Here is a 20363-nt window from a genome sequence, read left to right as displayed (position 1 = left end):
TATACAAATGGGAAGATAGAAGCTTCTCAAAGAGCTATAAAAATGTCCTTGTTCACAAACCAAGTTTGTCTGGTTCTACTATTTACTTTAACTGTGTGTGTGTGTGTGTGTGTGTGTGTGTGATACAGTGATTTACAAGAATAATGAGCAAGTACATTGACTTGCCCAGGACTTATCAATCAACACTCGCCTGTTTGGGGGATCCAATGATCATATACCCAGGGGTGGCATTTTAACACTGGAAGTGTGAGTGTCCTGGACTTGATCCTCGTACACAATCTCAGGATCCCTATAGGAACCAGTGCCCAAAACTGCCTGATCCAGGCTTTGATGGGGACCAGCCAGAAACACAAGGAGGAGGACATCAACTTTCATGATTGATTTTCAATATATCCTCCTCTAAAACTATCTGCTAATTACACAAGGAAGATAGATATAGGAAAACATAAAAGGAATAGGGAATGGATCAAGCTACCTCATAGTGAGAAAACAATTATTTCCATGTTATTAAAAGGCGGATATGAAGGGAGGAGCAGATTCCAGTGGGCTCCTTGGGAAAGAAATAAAGAAAAGGGAAAACAAGTCTAGAAACAGTAGCCTATTAATGGCGATAAATTATAACTACAATAAAATTGAAATCGTATGGTGTCTTTCTGCTATTGTTTTTCATAAAAAAATAGGAGTGTCAGTTAAACAGAAGAATGTGCATGTGTGTATTTTTTACATTGGTGGGGTCTGGAGGAGGTAAGAAATTTCTCATTTTCTTAGCCATTTTTCCTGATAACCTTAAAAACAAGTACTTCACTCCAGGGGTGAGGCTTCTTGCTAAACAATTTATATTGATTCTATTTTTTAAGCCCCACAAGTATAAAGGCTTTTCAGGTGTTCAGGTGTACTTTGCTCAATGTCTGGTCACCTCCTAAGATTGACTTGCCGATCTCCTACTCCCAATATTAAATTCAAGGCACTTGGGCATTTGTGTGGGCAGTATTTATCTTTCTCATCCTAGAATTCAGTAAGTCAACAAATCGTTGCTTTTTTATTGCCTTTTTGTCAAGACCCCATGTGTTTCAATATTCCTTCCAGTCTTCTGATTTGGAAAAAGAAAAAAAAAAATGCTACATGTCACCTCAGGAGAAAAATGTTTTAATCTTCTATCATTTGAGAGAAAAGAAAGTCTTCCAGACATAATAGCCTTAACAACTTAAGGTTTCAGGTAGCATATTCTCTCTTGACCTCAAGTCCTGAGTGTGAGTGGTCCTGTTTAATGCCGTTACCTGCTAGATACTACTTATGTGGTCAGAGAGTAGAAGATCTTCATGACCAGGTAAAACACTTGGGTCTTTATTCAGGTGGAATTCTTCAAGAGGCAAGTGATGAAATCTGATTGACCTTTCAGGATACCTAGTTCTATCATACTTAGGGGTCATATCACATGATGTTATGGGGTCGGCTCTGAAGTCTGACATCCTGAGTTCAAATCTCACATCATCTGTTACCAGAGAGCCAGGTACTTTGTACTGTAATTTAACCTTATCTCAGCTACATGAGATCATGGGGAAGATGTAGAATGATAGAAGTACCTAACTCACAGGTCTGTTGAAATAATAAAATCATTTAATAGAGGTGAAGAGCCTGGCAATCCGTGTTCGTGGTGGTGATAATAGCAGTGTATAACAATTACTACATTTACTGTGGTGATAATATTACAATTAATTCTGAAAAGGACAATGTGAAATAAGGAGATAGTGAAATAGAAATGGGAAGTGAAAAGGGCAGATTTTGAGGACTCACTGACAATTAAGATGCTAAGTGGAGTCACGGACTTGAACGCTCAGACAGCCCACTGTACAGTGCACTAATGAGCTGGACCTTCATTTTCCTCATTAATCATTCCAGGTCTGCTCCAATCACAAATGAGTTGGTTGTCCATGCTCTAGAACAGTGTTCTTTAAAGTATGGACTCCAGACCATCAGTAGAACATATGTGAATTTGTTAGAAAGGCAAACCCTTGACCCCATACCCAACCTTCTGAATCCAATACTCTGAGGATGGGGCCAAACATCTGGTTTTAACAAGGGTTTTAACAAGCCCTCCAGCTGATTGTGATGCAATACCAACTTTTAAAACCACTGCTCTAACATTTAACTGATGTAACATTTTAAAATTTTTATTTTATTTTTGCTGATAGTTTGAAGGAGGGTAAAAAATTCTCAGGGAGAAATTATATATCATTCCCTACTTTATTTCTGTTAGTTGGCAAATGTGGAAATGTGTAGACACTTGAATAAAATGTGGTAGATGGGTAGTGAAAAAAGAAATGAGAAGAGGGAAAAAGAAGAGCAACCGAGAGAGGTAGAGAGGAACAGGGAGAGAGAGAGATTTCTAATATTCACTTTGTTTCACAATATAGATCCTACAGTTTCTCTAAAAGAAGGGATCTGTTATCTGTCTCATTTCCTCTACTTTTTTTTTTTTTCAGACTTAACAACAACATGAAATTAGAAAACAAAACAGATATAGCAGAATTCCTCCTCCTGGGCCTCTCGGAGAATCCAGAACTGCAGCCCCTCCTCTTTGGGCTGTTCCTGACCGTATACCTGGCCACTGTGCTTGGAAATCTGTTCATCATCCTGGCCATCAGCTCAGACTCCCACCTCCACACCCCCATGTACTTCTTCCTCTCCAACCTGTCCTTCAATAACATCTGTTTCAGCACCACCACGGTCCCCGAGATGCTGGTGAACATTCAGACACAGAGCAAATCCAGCAGTTACACAGGCTGCCTCACTCAGATCTGCTTTGGTTTGGTTTTTGCTGGTTTGGAAAATTGTCTCCTTGCAGCAATGGCCTATGACCTCTATGTGGCCATATGTCAGCCACTGAGGTACACGGTCATCATGAATCCCTGCTTCCGTGGCCTGCTGATTCTACCGTCCTTGTTCATTAGCATCATGAATGCCCTGCTCCATAGTCTGATGGTGTTGCATCTGTCCTTCTGCATAGACCTGGAAATCCCTCACTTCTTCTGTGAACCTGGTCAAGTCCTCAAGCTGGCCTGTTTGGATACCCTCATCAATAATATCCTAGAATTTTTTGTGACTAGTGTTTGGGGTGGTGTTACTCTCCTTGGGATCATTTTCTTACATTCAAATTTCCTCCTCCATTACTCCTCCATCAGCTGGAGGAAAGTATAAAGCTTTTTCTACATGTGGGTCTCACCTCTCTATTGTTTCCTTGTTCTATGGGGCAGTTTTTGGGGTCTACCTTAGCTCTGCAGCTACTCTTTCTGGCAGGAAGAGTGCAATAGCATCAGTGATGTACATTATAGTCATGCCTATGCTCAACCCCTTTATCTACAGTCTGAGGAACAAGGACATGATGGGGGCTTTGAGGAAACTCTTAAGAATATCTTCTTTCCACTGATGTGAGTGTGATGAAGAATTAATTTTACACAAAGATAGACCTGGCTATTGTTGCTAGTCTTTGGGCGGTATGAGTTTTTGGACTGCCTTTTTATTCATAGTGGGCCTGGGGCCACACGTGATAGTTTGTGATAACAAAGTGACTTATGGTTGACCCCTTCACAAGTAATGTTAAAGGGATGACTCAGCATAGGGTTATCATGCCAGAAAGGCTGTCTTCATGATTAGGTGGTTGAAATTTTGAGCCGCTTGATATCAGCCTGACCTCCAAAGAGGGTGACAGGTGAAGATTGAGTTCAAACACATGACTATTGATTCAATCAATCATGTCTATGTAATCCCATACTCATTGCCAGCAAGTTGCTTCCAACACATGGTGACCACATGTGTTACAGAATAGAACTGCTCCATAAGATTTTCTAGGCTGTGATTTTTACAGAAACAGATCTCTAGGCCTTTCATTCACGGCACTGCTGATAGGTTTGAACAGCCAACCTTTCAGTTAGTAGTCAAGTGCAAACTGTTTGCACAACTTAGGGACCTACCTATATAATAAAACTGCAATAAAAACTCAGGACACTGAAGCTTAGGTGAGCTTGGCTTCTCTGGCTGTCCATGTTTTGTGAACTGTCACACATTGATGTTCCAGGAGGTTAAGTGTCCCTGGAGACACAGAAGTTTCATGTTTGTGACCATCCCAGACCTCATACTATGCATCTCTGCCTTTGGCTGGTTCTGTTTTGTATCCTTCTACTATAATAAAATTGTAATCATAAGCCTATTGCTTTCCTGAGTTCTGTGAGTTGTTCTAGTGACCTACAGAACCTGAGGGGGCCAGGGGAACCACTGAATTTTTAGCTAATGGGTCAGAAATGAGGGTGGCCTGAGGAACCTGAACTTCAAGCTAGTGTCAGAAGTGAGGGCAGCCTTACGGTCTGTTAAAATAAAAAGAATGTTAAGCTGATAATAGAAATTTATCAAAGATTTTTTAAAATATATGATTTATATATCAGGACAACACTTCTGACTAGAGAGTGAAAAATGTTCCCAAGAAGAAAAATCTTTCACAGGTTATATACCATAGTTTGTCACTAGAAATTATGCATTACCTCAGAAGCAGAACCAGAACAGTGTTTACAGAATAACCTGTAGACATGCAGAATTTCATCAGCATTTTCTTGAAGAACAATCGAAATAATTACTGATTAAGGTTGAAAGATTATCTCAGGGCAATAGTTTGTCAGATGTGTCATTTTCAATCTCAGTAACTCCAGAAAGTCTGGATGCTGCAAGTATTAAAAAATTCTGTCCACAGCCCTTAACCTGAGAAGGTTTCCCTAACTCCAGAATAGCTGGGGTCGGAAGTTATTTGTAACATTGCACCTGCTTTGGGCTTAAGCTGTGGGAATTTGACAAAGAGATATAAATAATGAGTAACCCAGAAACACTGGCAGAGTTCTTTGAATACAGAAGACCAGAAATCATAGTGATTAAGAGTGAAAATTTTGAAATCAGACCACTAGTGTTTGAATTCTACCTCTGCTCTGTGATAGCTGTATAGCGTTTGATATTCTATTGCATTTCTCTAAGTTCAGGTTCTTCATCCATAAATTTAGCAAAATTATATTAGTTCACATTATTTTACATATATTCCATCACTCATCTGTCAGTTTTTGTCCTGTGGTGGCAGTAGACAGGTTACAGCAGAGCTTCCAGGTGAAGACAGAGAAAACCTTATGATTATCAACAGAACACCGTCTAATACAGTACTGGAAGACGAGTCCCCCAGGTTGGAAGACACACAAAATATGACTGGGGAAGATCTGCCTCCTCAAAGTAGAGTTTACCTTAATGATGAGGATAGAATAAGGTTTTCAAGACCTTCTGTCTTAGTCATCTAGTGCTGCTCTAACAGAAATACTGGGTGGCTTTAACAAAGAGAAATTTATTTCTTCACAGTAGAGTAGGCTAAAAGTCCAATTCAGGGTATCAGCTCCAGGGAAAGGCTTTCTCTCTCTATCGGCCCTCTCATCAAACTTCACCCAGACTGGGAGCTTCTCCACACAGGGACCCCAGGTCCAAAGGATGAGCTCCACTCCTGGCACTTCTTTCTTGGTAGTATAAGGTCCTCCATCTCTCTGCCCACTTCTCTCTTTTATATCTCAAGAGATTGCCTAAAGACACAAACCAGTGTTGTAGACTGAGTCCTGCTTCACTAACACAACTGCTGCCCGTTCTGCCTTATTAGCATCATGGAGGCAGGATTTATAACATACTGGAAAATCACACAATACTGGGAATCATGGCCCAGCTAAACTGACACACACTTTTTTAGGGAGACATATTTCAATCCATGACACCTTTATTTACTAATGAGGCATGACTCAAAATGAGAAGAAATAGCTGCAAACATCCATTAATAATCCGAATGTGAAATGTATGAAGCATGAGTCTAGGAAAATTGGAAGTCATCCAAAATGAAATGGAAAACACTAGATTGATATCCTAGGCATTAATGCCCTAAAACGGACCAGTATTGGCCATTTTGAATGGGACAATCATATACTCTACTATGCCGGAAATAGCAAATTGAAGAGGAACAGTGTTGCATTCATTGTCAAAAAGAACATTTCAAGATCTATCCTGAAGTACATCACTGTTAGTGAAAGGATAATATCCCTATGCCTACAAGGAAGACCAGTTAATACAACTATTATTCAAATTTACACACCAACCACTAAGACCAAAGATGAAGAAATTGAAGATTTTTACCAACTTCCACAGTATGAAATTGATCAAATATGCAGTGAAGATGCATTGGTAATTACTGGCAATTGAAATGCAAAAGTTGGAAACCAAGAAGGATCAGGAGTTGGAAAATATGGCCTGGGTGATAGTAAAGTTGCCAGAGATCACATGACAGAATTTTGCAAGACCAGCAACTTATTCAGGCAGAATGTTCATTGGAAGAAAGGACGGCAAAACTTCATCTCACATACTTTAGACATGGTATCAGAAGGGACCAGTCCCTGGAGAAGGACATCATGTTTGGTAAAGTAAAAAAGTCAGTGAAAAAGAGGAAGATCTTTAACAAGTTGGATTGACACAGTGGCTGCAACAATCAGCTCAAGCATAACAATTGTGAGGTTTTGTTCTGTTGTACATAGGGTCGCTAGGAGTCAAAACTGACTCAACAATACCTAACAACATCTTTTTGCAACAACATAAATGGCTACTACACATGTGGAAGCTGTCAGATGTCAGGAACATTTGTGGAAATAGAAGATGAAGAAGCTCAATACCATCAGCCAGAACAAGGCCATCAGCCAACTGCAGAAAAGACCATCAATCGCTCATAAACAAGTTTAAGTTGAAGCTGAAGAAAATTCAAACAAGTCCACAAAAGCCAAAGTATGACCTTGAGTATATTCCACCTGACTTTAGAGACCACCTCAAGAAGAGATTTGACCTACCGAACATTAATGACTGAAGAGAAGACAAGTAGTGGAATGACATCAAGGACATCATACATGAATACAGTAAAAGGCCTTTTAAAAGACAGAAAAGAAAGAAAGGACCAAAATGGCTGTCAGAAATGAATCTGAAACTTGCATTTGAACATGGAGTAGCTAAAGTGAATGGAGTAAATGAGGAAGTAACAGAGCTGAACAGAAGATTTAAAAGGGCAGCTCGGGAAGACAAAGTATTATAACGAGATGTTCAGAGACCTGAAATTAGAAAACGAAAAGCAAAGAACATGCTCTACATCTCAAGATGAAAGAGCTAAATAAAAATTCAAGCCTCAGATTGTAATATTGAAGGGTTCTATGACTGTAATATTGAATGACACAGGAAGCATCAAAAGCAGAGGGAAGGAATACACAGAGTCATTGTACCACAGAGTCACTGCACCAGTTACCGGTCTTCCGCTTTTTCACTGACCCTCTGTTTTATGAAGCATGATGTCCTTCTCCAGGGACTGAATCCTGCTGGTAACATGTCCAAAGTATGTGAGACGCAGTCTCGCCATCCTTGCTTCTAAGGAGCATTCTGGCTGTACTTTCCCCAAGACAGACTTGTTCATTCTTTTGGCAGTCCATGGTATATTCAATATTCTTTGCCAACACCACAATTCAAAGGCATCAGTTCTTCTGTCTTCTTTTTTCACTGTCCAGTTTTCACAGGTGTATGAGGCGATTGAAAATACCATGGCTTGGGTCAGATACACCTTAGTCCTCAAGGTGATATCTTTGCTTTTCAACACTTTAAAGAGGTCTTGTGAAGCCAATTTGCACAATGCAATGTGTCTTTTGATTTCTTGACTGCTGCTTCTGTGGGTGTTGATTATGGATCCAAGCAAAATGAAATCCTTGACAACCTCAATCTTTTCTCCATTTATCATCATGTTGTTTATTTGTCCAGTTGTGAGGGGTTTTGTTTTATGTTAAGGTGTAATCCATCCTGAAGGCTGGGGTCTTTGATCTTCATCAGTAAGTGCTTCAAGTCCTCTTCACTTTCAGCAAGGTTGTGTCATCTGCATAACGAAGGTTATGAGTCTTCCTCAATCTTAATGCTCCATTCTTCTTCATATAGGCCAGGTTTTCAGAAGATTTGCTCAGCATACGGATTGAATAGTTATGGTGAAAGGATCCAACCCTGACGCACTCCCTTCCTGACTTTAAACCATGCAGTGTCCCCTTGTTCTGTTCAAATGACTGTCTCTTGATCCATGTACAGAGTCCTCCTGAGCACAAATAAGTATTCTGGAATTTCCATTCTCCACAATTTTATCCATAGTGTGTTATGATCCATGCAGTCAAATTCCTTAACATAGTCAATAAAACACAGGTAAACTTCTTTCTGGTATTCTCTGCTTTCAGCCAGCATCCATCTGACATCAGCAATGATGTCATGCCCTCCTCTGAAACCGGCTTGAATTTCTGACAATTCTCTGTCAATATACTGTTGCAGCCTCTTTTGAATGATTTTCAGCAAAACTTCCCTTGCAGGTGTGGCCAAGATGGCGGGGTAGTCAGACACTTCTTGTGGTCCCTCTTACAACAAAGATTAAAAAAAAAAAAAAGTGTATCAATTATATATGACAGTCTAGGAGCTTTGAACATCAAACTCAAAGTTGAGGAATCCGGCTGAGCAGCAGGGGGAGGGAGAGATGGTTCAGAAGCAGCAAGGAGTTGTCAGACCTGACCAAGCGAGAACCGGCATCCTGCAGGCTGAATCTACTGGCATGAGTATGGTGACACAAGGAGAGGCATTCAGGATGCATTTTTCACATCTCTTCATGCGTCCAGAATCAGTTAAAAGTGGTGCTTAATTGGCAAAAAATAAGTTCATGTGTCTAACCTACGTTGCAGATCAAACAATACCCTTTTGGGAGAAACCTCTCTCCCACTTAACTGCTCGGTCCCCACTCTGCTCTGGGTCCAAGCTGTCTGCATCCTCTGGGCTGGAAGTAGAAACTGTCATACAGCCAGAGCCATTCTCCTGGCCTTGGAAAGGGAACAAATTAACAAAGAGGGAAGTAATAATCTGCCTGCTCCCCTAAAGCCGAGAACTCAGGGCAGAAACAGCTCCTTTGCTTAGGCACAGACATATGGGGTCCATGGACTTGGAATGCCTTTCACCCCTGCAGAGAGCTGCGTGGGCCCCTTGCAACAACATAGGCCCTCATTAGCACAGTGCAACAGGGTATATACCTGAAGTCTAACTTCAACTGTTTCAGCTATATGGTGGACAGACACGTTCATATTTGACATTGCTGTGCCTATTAAGCAGGGTCCTCACCTACCTACATCAGGGGATTGATGACTGGTGGCTCCAACCACACCACTTAGCCACCCATTACAGGGATCCAAGAGTAAGTGGTGCCTCTTAGCTCTTACAGCCAACAGCACTGGGTGCCCATATTCCAGCTGCAAAGCTCACCTACCTACATGCCCTAGGGAATAGGGACAGGCTTTCCTCACAGACACTGAGGGGCGGTTGTCAGTCCCCTGCCTTGTTTACCCATTCATCCATTGATGGGCACCTTGGTTGTTTCCATCTTTTTGCTATTGTAAACAGTGCTGCAATAAACATGGCTGTACATGTATCTATTCATGTGAGGACTCATTTCTCCAGGATATATGCCAAAGAGTAAGATTGTTGGATTGTACAGTAGTTCTATTTCAACTTTTTAAGGAAGCACCAAATCGATTTCCAAAGTGGTTGTACCACTTTACATTCCCACCAGCAGTGTTTAAATGTTCCAATCTCTCTACAATCTCTCCAACATTTATTTATTTATTTATGCATTAATGCTAACCTTGATGGGATGAGATGCCATTTCATTGTAGTTTTGATTTGCATTTCTCAAATAGATAATGATTATGAGAATTTCCTCATGTATCTGTTAGCTGCCTGAATGCCTTCTTTGGAAGTGCTGGTTCATATCCTTTGCGATTTTTTAGTTGGATTATTTGTCTTTTCGTTTTTGAGGTTTTGTAGTATCTTATAGATTTTGTGATTAGATGCCGATCTGACGTGTCATAGCCAAATTTTTTTTCCCAGTCTGTAGGTTGTTTTTTTACTCTTTTGGTGAAGTCTTTGGATGCGCATAAGTGTTTGATTTTTAGGCACTCTCAGTTATCAAGTTTCTCTTCTGGTGTTTGTGCGTTGTTACCAGTGTTTTGTATACTGTTTATGCCATGTATTAGGGCTCCTAGTCTTGTCTCTATTTTTTTCTTCCATGATCTTTAATGTTTTAGATTTGACAAAGTCCATTTTGAGTTAGTTTTTGTGCATGATGTGAGGTATGAGTCTTGTTTCATTTTTTTGCAGATGGATATCCAGTTATACCAGCACCATTTGTTAAAAAGACTGTCTTTTCCCCATTTACCTGTTTTGGGGCCTCTGTCAAATATCAACAGCTTATATGTGTGGATGGACTTATGTCTGGATTCTCAGTTCTGTTCAATTGGTCTCTGTATCTGTTGTTGTACCAGTACCAGCACCAGCCGTTTTGAGTACTGTGGCAGTATAATAGGTTCTAAAATCAGGTAGAGTAAGGCTTCCCACTTTGTTCTTCTTTTTCAGTAATGCTTTATTTATCTGAGGCCTCTTTTCCTTCCATATGAAGTTGGTGATTTGTTTCTCCATCTCATTAAAAAATGTCATTGGAATTTGGATCAGAATTGCATTAAATGTATAGATCACTTTTGGTAGAATAGACATTTTTATAATGTTAAGTTTTCCTGTCCATGAGCAAGGTGTGTTTTCCCACTTATGTAGGTCTCTTTCGGTTTTTTGCAGAACTGTATTGTAGTTTTCTTTGTATAGGTCTTTTACATCCCTGGAAAGATTTATTCCTAAGTATTTTATCTCCTTGGGGGCTATTGTAAATGGTGTTGATTTGGTGATTTCCTCTTCAATGTTCTTTTTGTTGGTGTAGGGGAATCCAACTGATTTTTGTATGTTTATCTTGTATCCCAATACTCTGCTGAACTCTTCTTTTAGTTTCAGTAGTTTTCTTGAGGATTCCTTAGGGTTTTTCGTGTATAAAATCATGTCATCTGCAAATAGAGATACTTTTACTTCTTCCTTGCCACTCTGGATGCCCTTTATTTCTTTATCTTGCCTAATTGCTCCGGCTAGGACTTCCAGCACAATGTTGAATAAGAGTGGTGATAAAGGGCATCCTTGTCTGGTTCCCGATCTCAAGGGGAATGCTTTCAGGCCCCCTCTATTTAGGATGATGTTGGCTATTGGCTCTGTATAAGTGCCCTTTATTATGTTGAGGAATTTTCCTTCTATTCCTATTTTGCTGAGAGTTTTTTTTTTTTTTTAATCATGAATGGGTGTTGAACTTTGTCAAATGCCTTTTCTGCATCAACTGAGAAAATCATGTGATTCTTCTCTTTTATTTATATGATGGATTACATTAATTGTTTTTCTAATGTTGAACCATCCCTGCATACCTGGTTTGAATCCCTCTTGGTCATGGTGAATTATTTTTTTGATATGTTGCTGAATTCTATTGGCTAGAATTTTGTTGAGGATTTTTGCATATAAGTTCATGAGGGATATAGGTCTATAATTTTCTTTTCCTGTGATATCTTTACCTCGTTTTGGTATCAGGGCTTTGCTGGCTTCATAGAATGAGTTAGGGAGTATTTCGTCCTTTTCTATGCTCTGAAATACCTTTACTAGTAGGGGTGTTAACTGTTCTCTGAAAGCTTGGTTGAACTCTGCAGTGAAGCCGTCTGGGCCAAGGCTTTTTTTTTGCTGGGAGTTTTTTGATTACCTTTTCAATCTCTTCTTTTGTTACGGGTCTATTTAGTTGTTCTACCTCTGTTCGTGTCAGTTTAGGTAGGTAATGTGTTTCTAGGAATTCATCCATTTCCTCTAGGTTTTCAAATTTGTTAGAGTGCAATTTTTCATACTAATCTGGTATGATTCTTTTAATTCCAGTTGGGTCTGTTGTAATATAGCCCATCTCATTTCTTATTCGGGTTATTTGCTTCCTCTCCTGTTTTTCTTTTGTCAGTTTGGCCAATGGTTTTTCAATTTTGTTGATTTTTTCAAAGAACCAGCTTTTGATCTTATTAATTCTTTCAATTGTTTTTCTGTTTTCTGTTTCATTTAGCCCTACTCTAAATTTTTTTATTTGTTTTCTTGTGGTGCCTGACGGTTTCTTTTGTTGCTCTCTTTCTATTTGTTCAAGCTGTAGGGATAATTCTTTGATTTTGGCCCTTTCTTCTTTTTTCTATGTGTGCATTTATTGATATGAATTAACCTCTAAGCACTGCTTTCCCTGTGTCCCAAAGGCTCTGATAGGAGGTATTTTCATCTTATTGGATTCTATGCATTACTTTATTCCATCCTTAATATCTTCTATAATCCAGTCTTTTTTGAGCAGGGTATTTTTCAGTTTCCAAGGTTTTGATTTCTTTTCCCTGTTCTTTCTGTTACTGATTTGCACTTGTGACCTTATGGTAAGAGAAGATGCTTTGTAATATTTCAGCGTTTTGCATTCTGCTATGGCTTGCTTTATGACCTAATATGTGGTCTATTCTAGAGAATGTTCCATGCACACTAGAAAAGAAAGTATACTTGGTTGCTGTTGGGTGGAGTGTTCTGTATATGTCTATGAGGTCAAGTTGGTTTACCGTGGCATGTAGATCTTCCATGTCTTTATTGGAAACCCTGGTGGCATAGTGGTTATGTGCTACGGCTGCCAACCAAGAGGTTGGCAGTTCAAATCCGCCAGGCACTCCTTGGAATTTCTATGGGGTAGTTCTACTCTGTCCTTTAAGGTCACTATGAGTCGGAATCGACTCGATGGCAGTGGGTTTGGTTTTGGTTTGGGTGTCTTTTTGAGCTTCTTTCTGGATGTCCTGTCCTTCACTGATAATGGTGTGTTGAAGTCTTCTATTATTGTGGAGCTGTGTATCTCACTTTTCAATGTTGATAGAGTTTGTCTTATGTATCCTGCAGTCCTGTCATTGCATAAATATTTAATATGGTTTTATCTTCTTGGTATAAAATTAAAAAAATAATTTTATATTGTCCCTTTAATCATTATCCTTTATGATGGAATTTACTTTAAAGTCTATTTTGTCAGAAATTAGTATTGCCACTACTGGTCTGTTTTGATTGTTGTTTGCTTGATATATTTTTTCCCATCCTTTGAGTTTTAGTTTGTTTGTGTCTCTAAGCCTAAGGTGTGTCTCTTGTAGGCAGCATAGAGACAGATCCTGTTTTTTGATCCATTCTGCCACTCTGTCTCTTTATTGGTGCATTTAGTCCATTTACATTCAGCATAATTATGGATAGGTATGAATTTAATGCTATCATTTTGATGTCTTTTTTTGTGTGTGTTGCTGACAGTTTCTTCTTCCCACATAATTTTATGTGCTGAGTAGATTGTCTTTATATATGGTCCTTTGCTTATATTCATTGTTGTTGATTTTGTTTCTTCTGAGTCTTTGTTTTTTCCTTGTATTTTATTTTGATGTGTAGGATAGTTTGTCTCCTTTGTAGTTACCTAATTATCTACCCCTATTTTTCTAAATTTAAACCTAAATTTTATTTCTTTGTATTGCCTTATCTTCCTCTTCATATGGAAGATCTATGACAACATTTCTTAGTCCCTCTTTATTGTTTTAATGTTGTCTTCTTTTATGTAATAACATTGCTGTTACACTGTTTTGAGCATTTTTTTTTTAATCTTGATTTATTTTTGTGATTTCCCTGTCTGGGTTGACTTCTGATTGCTCTGCCCAGTGTCCTAGTCTTGGGTTGATACCTGATGTTATTGATTTTCTAACCAAAGAAATCCCTTTAGTATTTCTTCTAGTTTTGGTTTGGATTTTACCAATTCCCTAACCTTCTGTTTATCTGGAAATGTCCTAATTTCAGCTTCATATTTGAGAGAGCATTTTGCTGGATATATAATTCTTGGCAGGCATTTTTTTCCTTCTATTTTTTTATGTAAGTAAGCCCATTCCCTTCTTGCCTGCATGGTTTCTGCCAAGTAGTCTGAGATTTTTCCTTTTGGCTCTCCTTTGTAGGCGACTTTTTTATTGATCCCTAGCTGTTCTTAAAATTCTCTCTTTATCTTTGGTCTTGGCAAATTTGATTACAATATGTCTTGATGACTTTCTTTTAAGATCTACCTTAAGTGGAGTTCAAAGAGCATCTCGGATAGATATCTTCTCATCTTTCATGATATCAGGGAAGTCTTCTGCCAACAAATCTTCAACAACTCTCTTTGTATTTTCTGTTATCCCTCCCTGTTCTGGTACTCCAATCACTTGTAGGTTGTTTCTCTTGATAGAGTCACACATGATTCTAAAGGTTTTTTCATTTTTTTTTTTAATTCTTTTAACTGTTTTTCTTCAAATATATTGGTGCCAAGTGCTTTATCTTCAAGTTCACAAATTCTGCTTTCCACTTGCTCAAATCTGCTTCTCTGACTTTCTATCGAGTTGTCTACTTCTGTAATTTTGTTATTAATCTACTGAATTCCTGATTGTTGACTATGGATTTTTCCAGCTTATTACATGTTTCATTAGGTTCCTGAATAGCCTTTTTAATTTCTTCAGCTGCTTTATCTGTGTGTTCCTTGGCTTGTTCTGCATATTGCCTCATTTCCTTCCTGATGTCTTGAAGGGTTCTGTATATTAATCTTTTGTATTCTGCCTCTGGTAATTGCAGGAATGCACTTTCATCTAGAAGATCCCTTGATTCTTTGTTTTGAGAGCTTGTTGAGGGGATCATGGTCTGTTTCTTTATGTGACTTGATACTAACTGTTGTCTCTGAGCCATCTATAAGTTATTGCATTAGTTTATTTTCTGTTTGCTTACTGTATCATAGCTTCTTGCTTTGTTTTGTTTTGATATGCCCAATGGGTTGCTTGAGTGAGCTAGCTTGATTATTTTTGCATTTGGGGCTCTGACCTCCTGTTCTCAGATGGCTAGAGGTGTTATCAGGTATATCAGTCTAGGAGTCCATTCACTTTTCTTGTATGAATTCAGTTCAGGTGTCCAGGTAGCTGCTCATCAAGTGCGTGGTACAGGCTCTGTCCTATAGTGTCAGAGGGCAGGGGTGATTGGTGTAGGTACCAGTATCTGGTTGCAGCAGGGGCTCATGCTCTGAACAAGGCAGGGGGCTGAGCATCATCCCCCAAGTGTCTCTGAGCAAAGAGTGTCCCTGTTCCCTAGAGTGTATAGGTGGGTTTGTTCTGCAGATGGACCATGGGAACCCAGTGTATTTGGTCGTAAGGACTGGGAGGTACCAGTTATCCTTGGATCCTTGCTGTGGGTGGCTGGGTGACCTGAATGGAGCCACCATTCCTTAGGCCCCTGATGTGGGTATGTGAGGACCCTGTTTGATAAGCAAAGCAATGTCCATCACCAAACACCCACCTCTCCACTGCATAGCTGAAACAGCTGTAGTCTGCCAACAAGAGCTTATTCTCCTGAAATAGGCCACACAGGCACATGCAGAGAGGAAAGGTACTCAAAGTCCATGCACTGTTTATGCCTGGACAGGAGCCGCTTCTGCCTGAGCTCCCCAGGATAGCGGAGCTGGCAACTTATCTTCTCCCCCAAATGTGAATTTATTCCTTCTCCAGGGCCTGGAGGATGGCTATAGGTGCTCAACATGGCCTATCTCAGGCCCAGGTAAATCAACAGCCACTGAAGCTGGCTTGGTGGCAGGGGCACAATAAAATATACCCAAATACTTAGTACTTAGCTTTTGCCAAAAGCTCAGTTCTTCTCAGGTTCCAGAGGTGTGAGTAGGCTGTGTGGCTGGCTACCTCTCCCTGAGGAAACTGCCTCAGCCACTTCTGGGGATGGTGCCTGAGAGCTCTCGGCATTTCAGGTCCAGTAACTCCTCTCCACTTCTGAACTGTCTTTTTCTCCCCCTTCCCCTTAGTTCATTTTCTAACCTTGCCTTTGATGTTCAGGGCTCCTAGCTTGTCATAAATATATTCATTTCACTTGTTTTTTTTTTTTTTTTTGTCTTTGTTGTAAGAGAGCTCACTGGAAGGATCTGTCTATACTGCCATCTTGGCCCACCTCCTGACCTACGATCTTAGTGGAGCAGTGGTGATTGGTGTATGCACAGGTTTCTGGTTGCAGCAGGAGGTCACACTCTGTGGAAGGCAGGGCCTGACAACCTTCCTCCAAGTTTCTTTGAGAAAGTCTAGTCTCTGTTCTATAGAGTGCACTGGTTGGTGGGCTCAGCAGCCATACCATAGGCACCCAATTATTTTAACTGTAAGAACTGGGAGGCACCACTTATCCATGGACCCCCTGTCAAGAGTGACTTGGTGGTGTGGGTGGAGCCACCAGTCCTTAGGTCCCTGCTATGAGTAGGTGAGGTCCCTGTTTAATATGCAGAGCAGTGTCAAACATCAAAAACCGGCCTCTCCACTGCACAGCTGAAACAGTTATAGTCAAACCTCAAGGACATTCACCCTTGAAATATATTTACGAGATCCTTTCTGCTGTACTGGGGCCACCTGGGTCCATGCAGGGATGAAAGACATTCAAAATCTGTGGACTGCTTGTGCCTGGACAGGAGCTGCTTCTGCTCTAAGTTTTCAGATTAGGGAAGCCGGCAGATTATTTTTCCCCCTTTTGTCAATTTGTTCCTTCTCCCAGACCAGGTGAATGGCTCAGGGAGTGCAGCAGGCTGTAACTCAGGCCCAGGGAAATCAACTGTCGCTGAAGCTGGCTGGGGCAAAGGGAGGAGGGATCAGATAGATGGGGGAGAGTTCTTTCACAGGAGGAGCTATTAGATCTGCACTGTAAATTAGACAAAATCACTTATCTTGTTCCGAGAGTGCTCTTATATCTCAGATTCCGAAGGCGTACATGGGTTCTACATGCTGACTTGGACCCCCAGGGGTCTTGCTAGGGAATTGGGGCTGCACCCCACAGAGTCATGTCCGACAACTTCTTGCTGCTTCTGCACTGTCTCTCCCTCCCCTTGTCACTCAGTCTGATTTCTTAACTTTGCCTTTGATATTCAGGGCTCCTAGCTTGTCATATATATAATTGAATCACTTGTTTTGGGGGGTCTTTGTTGTAAGAGGGGCCACTGGAGGCATCGGGCTCCTCTGCCAACTTGGCCATGCCTACTCTCTGAGCCCAGGTATATCTTATTATGTTTTATCTATTATTGCACATATTTGAAGTGAATGGAGTTAAGATGGTAACGGGTAACACTACAATGCCAATTTGTCTCAAGTTGATTTTAATATATCAAATAACCATAGATTAAATTTCTTTACCTATAGAAATAGTGGTAAAATAAGTTCATAAACACATGAAAATATTGAATTAAAAAAACGACAAGTTTCTAAGTGAATATTCACTTAAAACACAATCTTCATCTGTTAAATTTTGGTTAAAATCTAACAAAATTTACTGAATATGGATAAACCACATTTTTAATGTTGTTCCTGTCACATTATAATTTCTCACAACTCTATTAAAAATCAAAAGCCCTGATTTCAACCCACGTCCTCCCAATATAAAGAAAAATGTATGTTAAACTAATGTAAGGAAGTTGGAAAAGGTGGTTATAGAATTCTAAATAGGGAGTAACAGATCTAGATCTGCTTATATTGATCAGGGGCAAAACTGATCAGGGGATAGGTTAGAATATCCTTTTAAAATACACAAAAGATAGGCTAAGTTTCAGGAAACAGTCATTATTCTTAGAAGAAACACTCCTGAGTTTGCATTTCTACATTATATTAGCTATATTTATATATTTTCATATTCACGCATATAAAAAAAACTGTACTTAACCAAAACCAAACCAAACCCACTGCCATCGAGTCGATTCCGACTCATACACACCTAATATTGAATTTGGTTTTCCTGATACCGTTGATTAGATAGAGATGTCCTTTGTTGTACCTAAGAAGAAAAGATCGGAATCCAATTGGAAAATGATGATGGGTCCGCCTATACAATGTATGTGACATGGAGGTGAGCACAACAGGTGCAGCGAAGTGAATGGCATGAAGCTGGTCTCATAGGAAATCAACAATCCTGAACTCCACCTTCTAAAGTCTTGGTCTTCTAGGATTTTTACTGCCTTGCAATCAGAATGACAATAAATGTGTTGGGCTAATGAGGAGCTTTGGATATTGAGCCTCCAGGGATAGAGAAACTCCAAACAGGCTGCCTGGAACATCTCACTTTAGAGTTCTTCCCCTGTAAGGACACATGACCCTCTTCTCAGAGATGACCCTTTTTGCCCAGGAGTCTAGTGCTTCACTCAGACTCTCTGTCCTTCCTGAGGACATATCTTCTGTCTTCTGCATCCAGAGCAGATGTCAGGTATCATTCCTCAGCCAGGCAGGTAACTTAAAGTCCCCTAGTTAATATTTGGAAAGTTAGTGTTTGAAAAGGGCATCCAGGAGAATGATGCATGTGAAGAGAGTACATGCAGGAAATGACTGAAACCAAGTCTTCCATGGGAATCTTGCTTGTCTGTCTTTTACTTGCCAGGTTTTCTTAGAACTTTGCACCAATATCAAAGAATTCTCATTCTGCTAGTCTCTTGCTCTGTCTCTGCAACTGCAAGGATGATTTTCCTGTTGAGCGGAACCCTAACCTTTGTCAAACAAGATGACCGTTACAAAATTTTCTGACATTTACTTGCGATCTTGTGGTGGTAATGGCAGAGGAGGGTTTGTCAGCTCCATCTTATCTTCCTGGTTCTTAGTACATGTTTGTATTATCTCCATTGCCCTTTCTGATCTTTGGGGAAGGAGATGGAGACCCAGATTGACTTATCAGGCTGCCTTCTAAGTCTATTTCTATTTATAAAATTACTAAATATTTAAAATGATCATAAAAGCACGGATAGTGTAATAAGAAAATAACCACTCCCACCCCTTTCCAGAAGAAATTAATGTTGACATTCTGCTAGATTAGCTTCAGGTCTTTTTATTTTTTTAATTTTTTTGAATAACCAAATAATATGCATACAGAATTTACCACTTTTGTATCCCCCTCCATTCCTCTTCTTCCTTCCCCAAGATAATGTTTGCCTCTGGTGATGCTGCTACTGCTGCTGTTGGTCCAGTGACCACACATTTGATTGTCTTGTCACCCAGTCATCCCATCAGATTCATCAACAATATGGAACCCAGGAACCAAACAAGTGTTTCAAAATTTCTTCTCCTGGGACTGACAGAAGATCCAGAACTGCAGCTTCTCCTCTTTAGCCTATTCCTGGCCGTGTACATGGTCACTGTCCTTGGAAATCTGCTCATTGTCCTTACTGTTAGCTCTGACTCCTACCTGCACACTCCCATGTACTTCTTTGTCTCCAATCTGTCCATTACTGACATCTGTTTAAGTACAACTACCATCCCAAAGATGCTGGTGAATATCAAGACGCAGAATCAGAGCATCACTTATACAGGCTGCCTCAATCAGATTTTCTTTGTCCAGGCTTTTTGTGGTTTTGAAAATTTTCTTCCTGAAGCTATGGCCTATGATCGCCATGTGGCCATTTGTCACCCACTGAAGTACACAGTCGTCATGAACCCCTGCTTCTGCAGCCTGCTAGTTCTACTTTCTTTGTTCATCAGTATGGTGGATGCACTGCTCCACAGTCTGATGGTTTTGCAGCTGTCCTTTTGCACAGATCTTGAAATCCCTCAGTTCTTCTGTGAACTTCCTCAGGTCCTCAAGCTCGCCTGCTCCAGTACCCTCATCAATAACATCCTGATATATTTTGTGGCTTGCATATTGGGTGGTGTTCCTCTCTCTGGGATCATATTCTCTTACACTCGAATTATCTCCTCTGTTTTAAGAATGCCATCAGCTGATGGAAAGCATAAAGCTTTTTCCACCTGTGGGTCTCACCTCTCTGTTGTTTCTTTATTTTATGGGACATCTGTTGGTGTGTACCTCAGTTCTGCATTTGCACTCTCTCCCAAGCGGACTGCAGTAGCCTCAGTGATGTACATTGTGATCCCTCAAATGATGAATCCTTTTATCTACAGCCTAAGGAACAGGGACATAAAAGGAAGCTTGAGAAAACTCATTGGTAGGATGCCTTCTATTTAGTGATGTGTCATCTGTGCCAATTCACTAATTATACTAAGACCTATCACTGATAAACTCTCCCTGCTGGTCAGCATCAGCATCAACAGCACATAGTTTCATCATCTACAAAATGGTAATTATATTTTCTCAGGGGTTTTAGATGATTGTAAAATATTTGAACATCACCAGTGAAAAAGACTTTGGTGCTAATAATTAAAAGAATCTCAGGCACTAATATGCTCAAAAAATGAAAAGGGCTATCTTTCATTAGAAAGACTTCAGAGATAGGGAATCTACAGGAATAGGACAGTAGGGCTTCATTAGTCCTACATGTGGTGGCTTCATCCCAGGAC

The 20363-nt window shown here is 40.1% G+C and overlaps 2 protein-coding genes across 2 annotated transcripts in view; both read left to right on the top strand.

Moving 5' to 3' along the window:
• The window catches only part of LOC126070942 (olfactory receptor 7G2-like), a 457831-nt gene that overhangs the window by 89726 nt on the left and 347742 nt on the right, over positions 1 to 20363 (top strand). The gene's annotated exons all lie outside the window — the stretch shown is intronic.
• LOC126074090 (olfactory receptor 7G2-like) lies at positions 19084 to 20031 on the top strand. Its single transcript, XM_049881423.1, has one exon. It carries the CDS (start codon positions 19096 to 19098, stop codon positions 20029 to 20031), a length of 936 nt encoding a protein of 311 aa, XP_049737380.1. The 5' UTR covers positions 19084 to 19095.

The sequence above is a fragment of the Elephas maximus genome, chromosome 3, assembly GCF_024166365.1.
Source record: "Elephas maximus indicus isolate mEleMax1 chromosome 3, mEleMax1 primary haplotype, whole genome shotgun sequence".
In the NCBI taxonomy this organism is placed as follows: Eukaryota; Metazoa; Chordata; class Mammalia; order Proboscidea; family Elephantidae; genus Elephas; species Elephas maximus.
The sequence above is the reverse complement of the archived record's forward strand: the minus strand, read 5'-3'. Positions and strand labels throughout refer to the sequence as shown.

Coding starts and splice junctions, on each gene's coding strand:
- LOC126074090 (XM_049881423.1), top strand. CDS start 19,096: ATGGAACCCAGGAACCAAACAAGTGTTTCAAAATTTCTTCTCCTGGGA.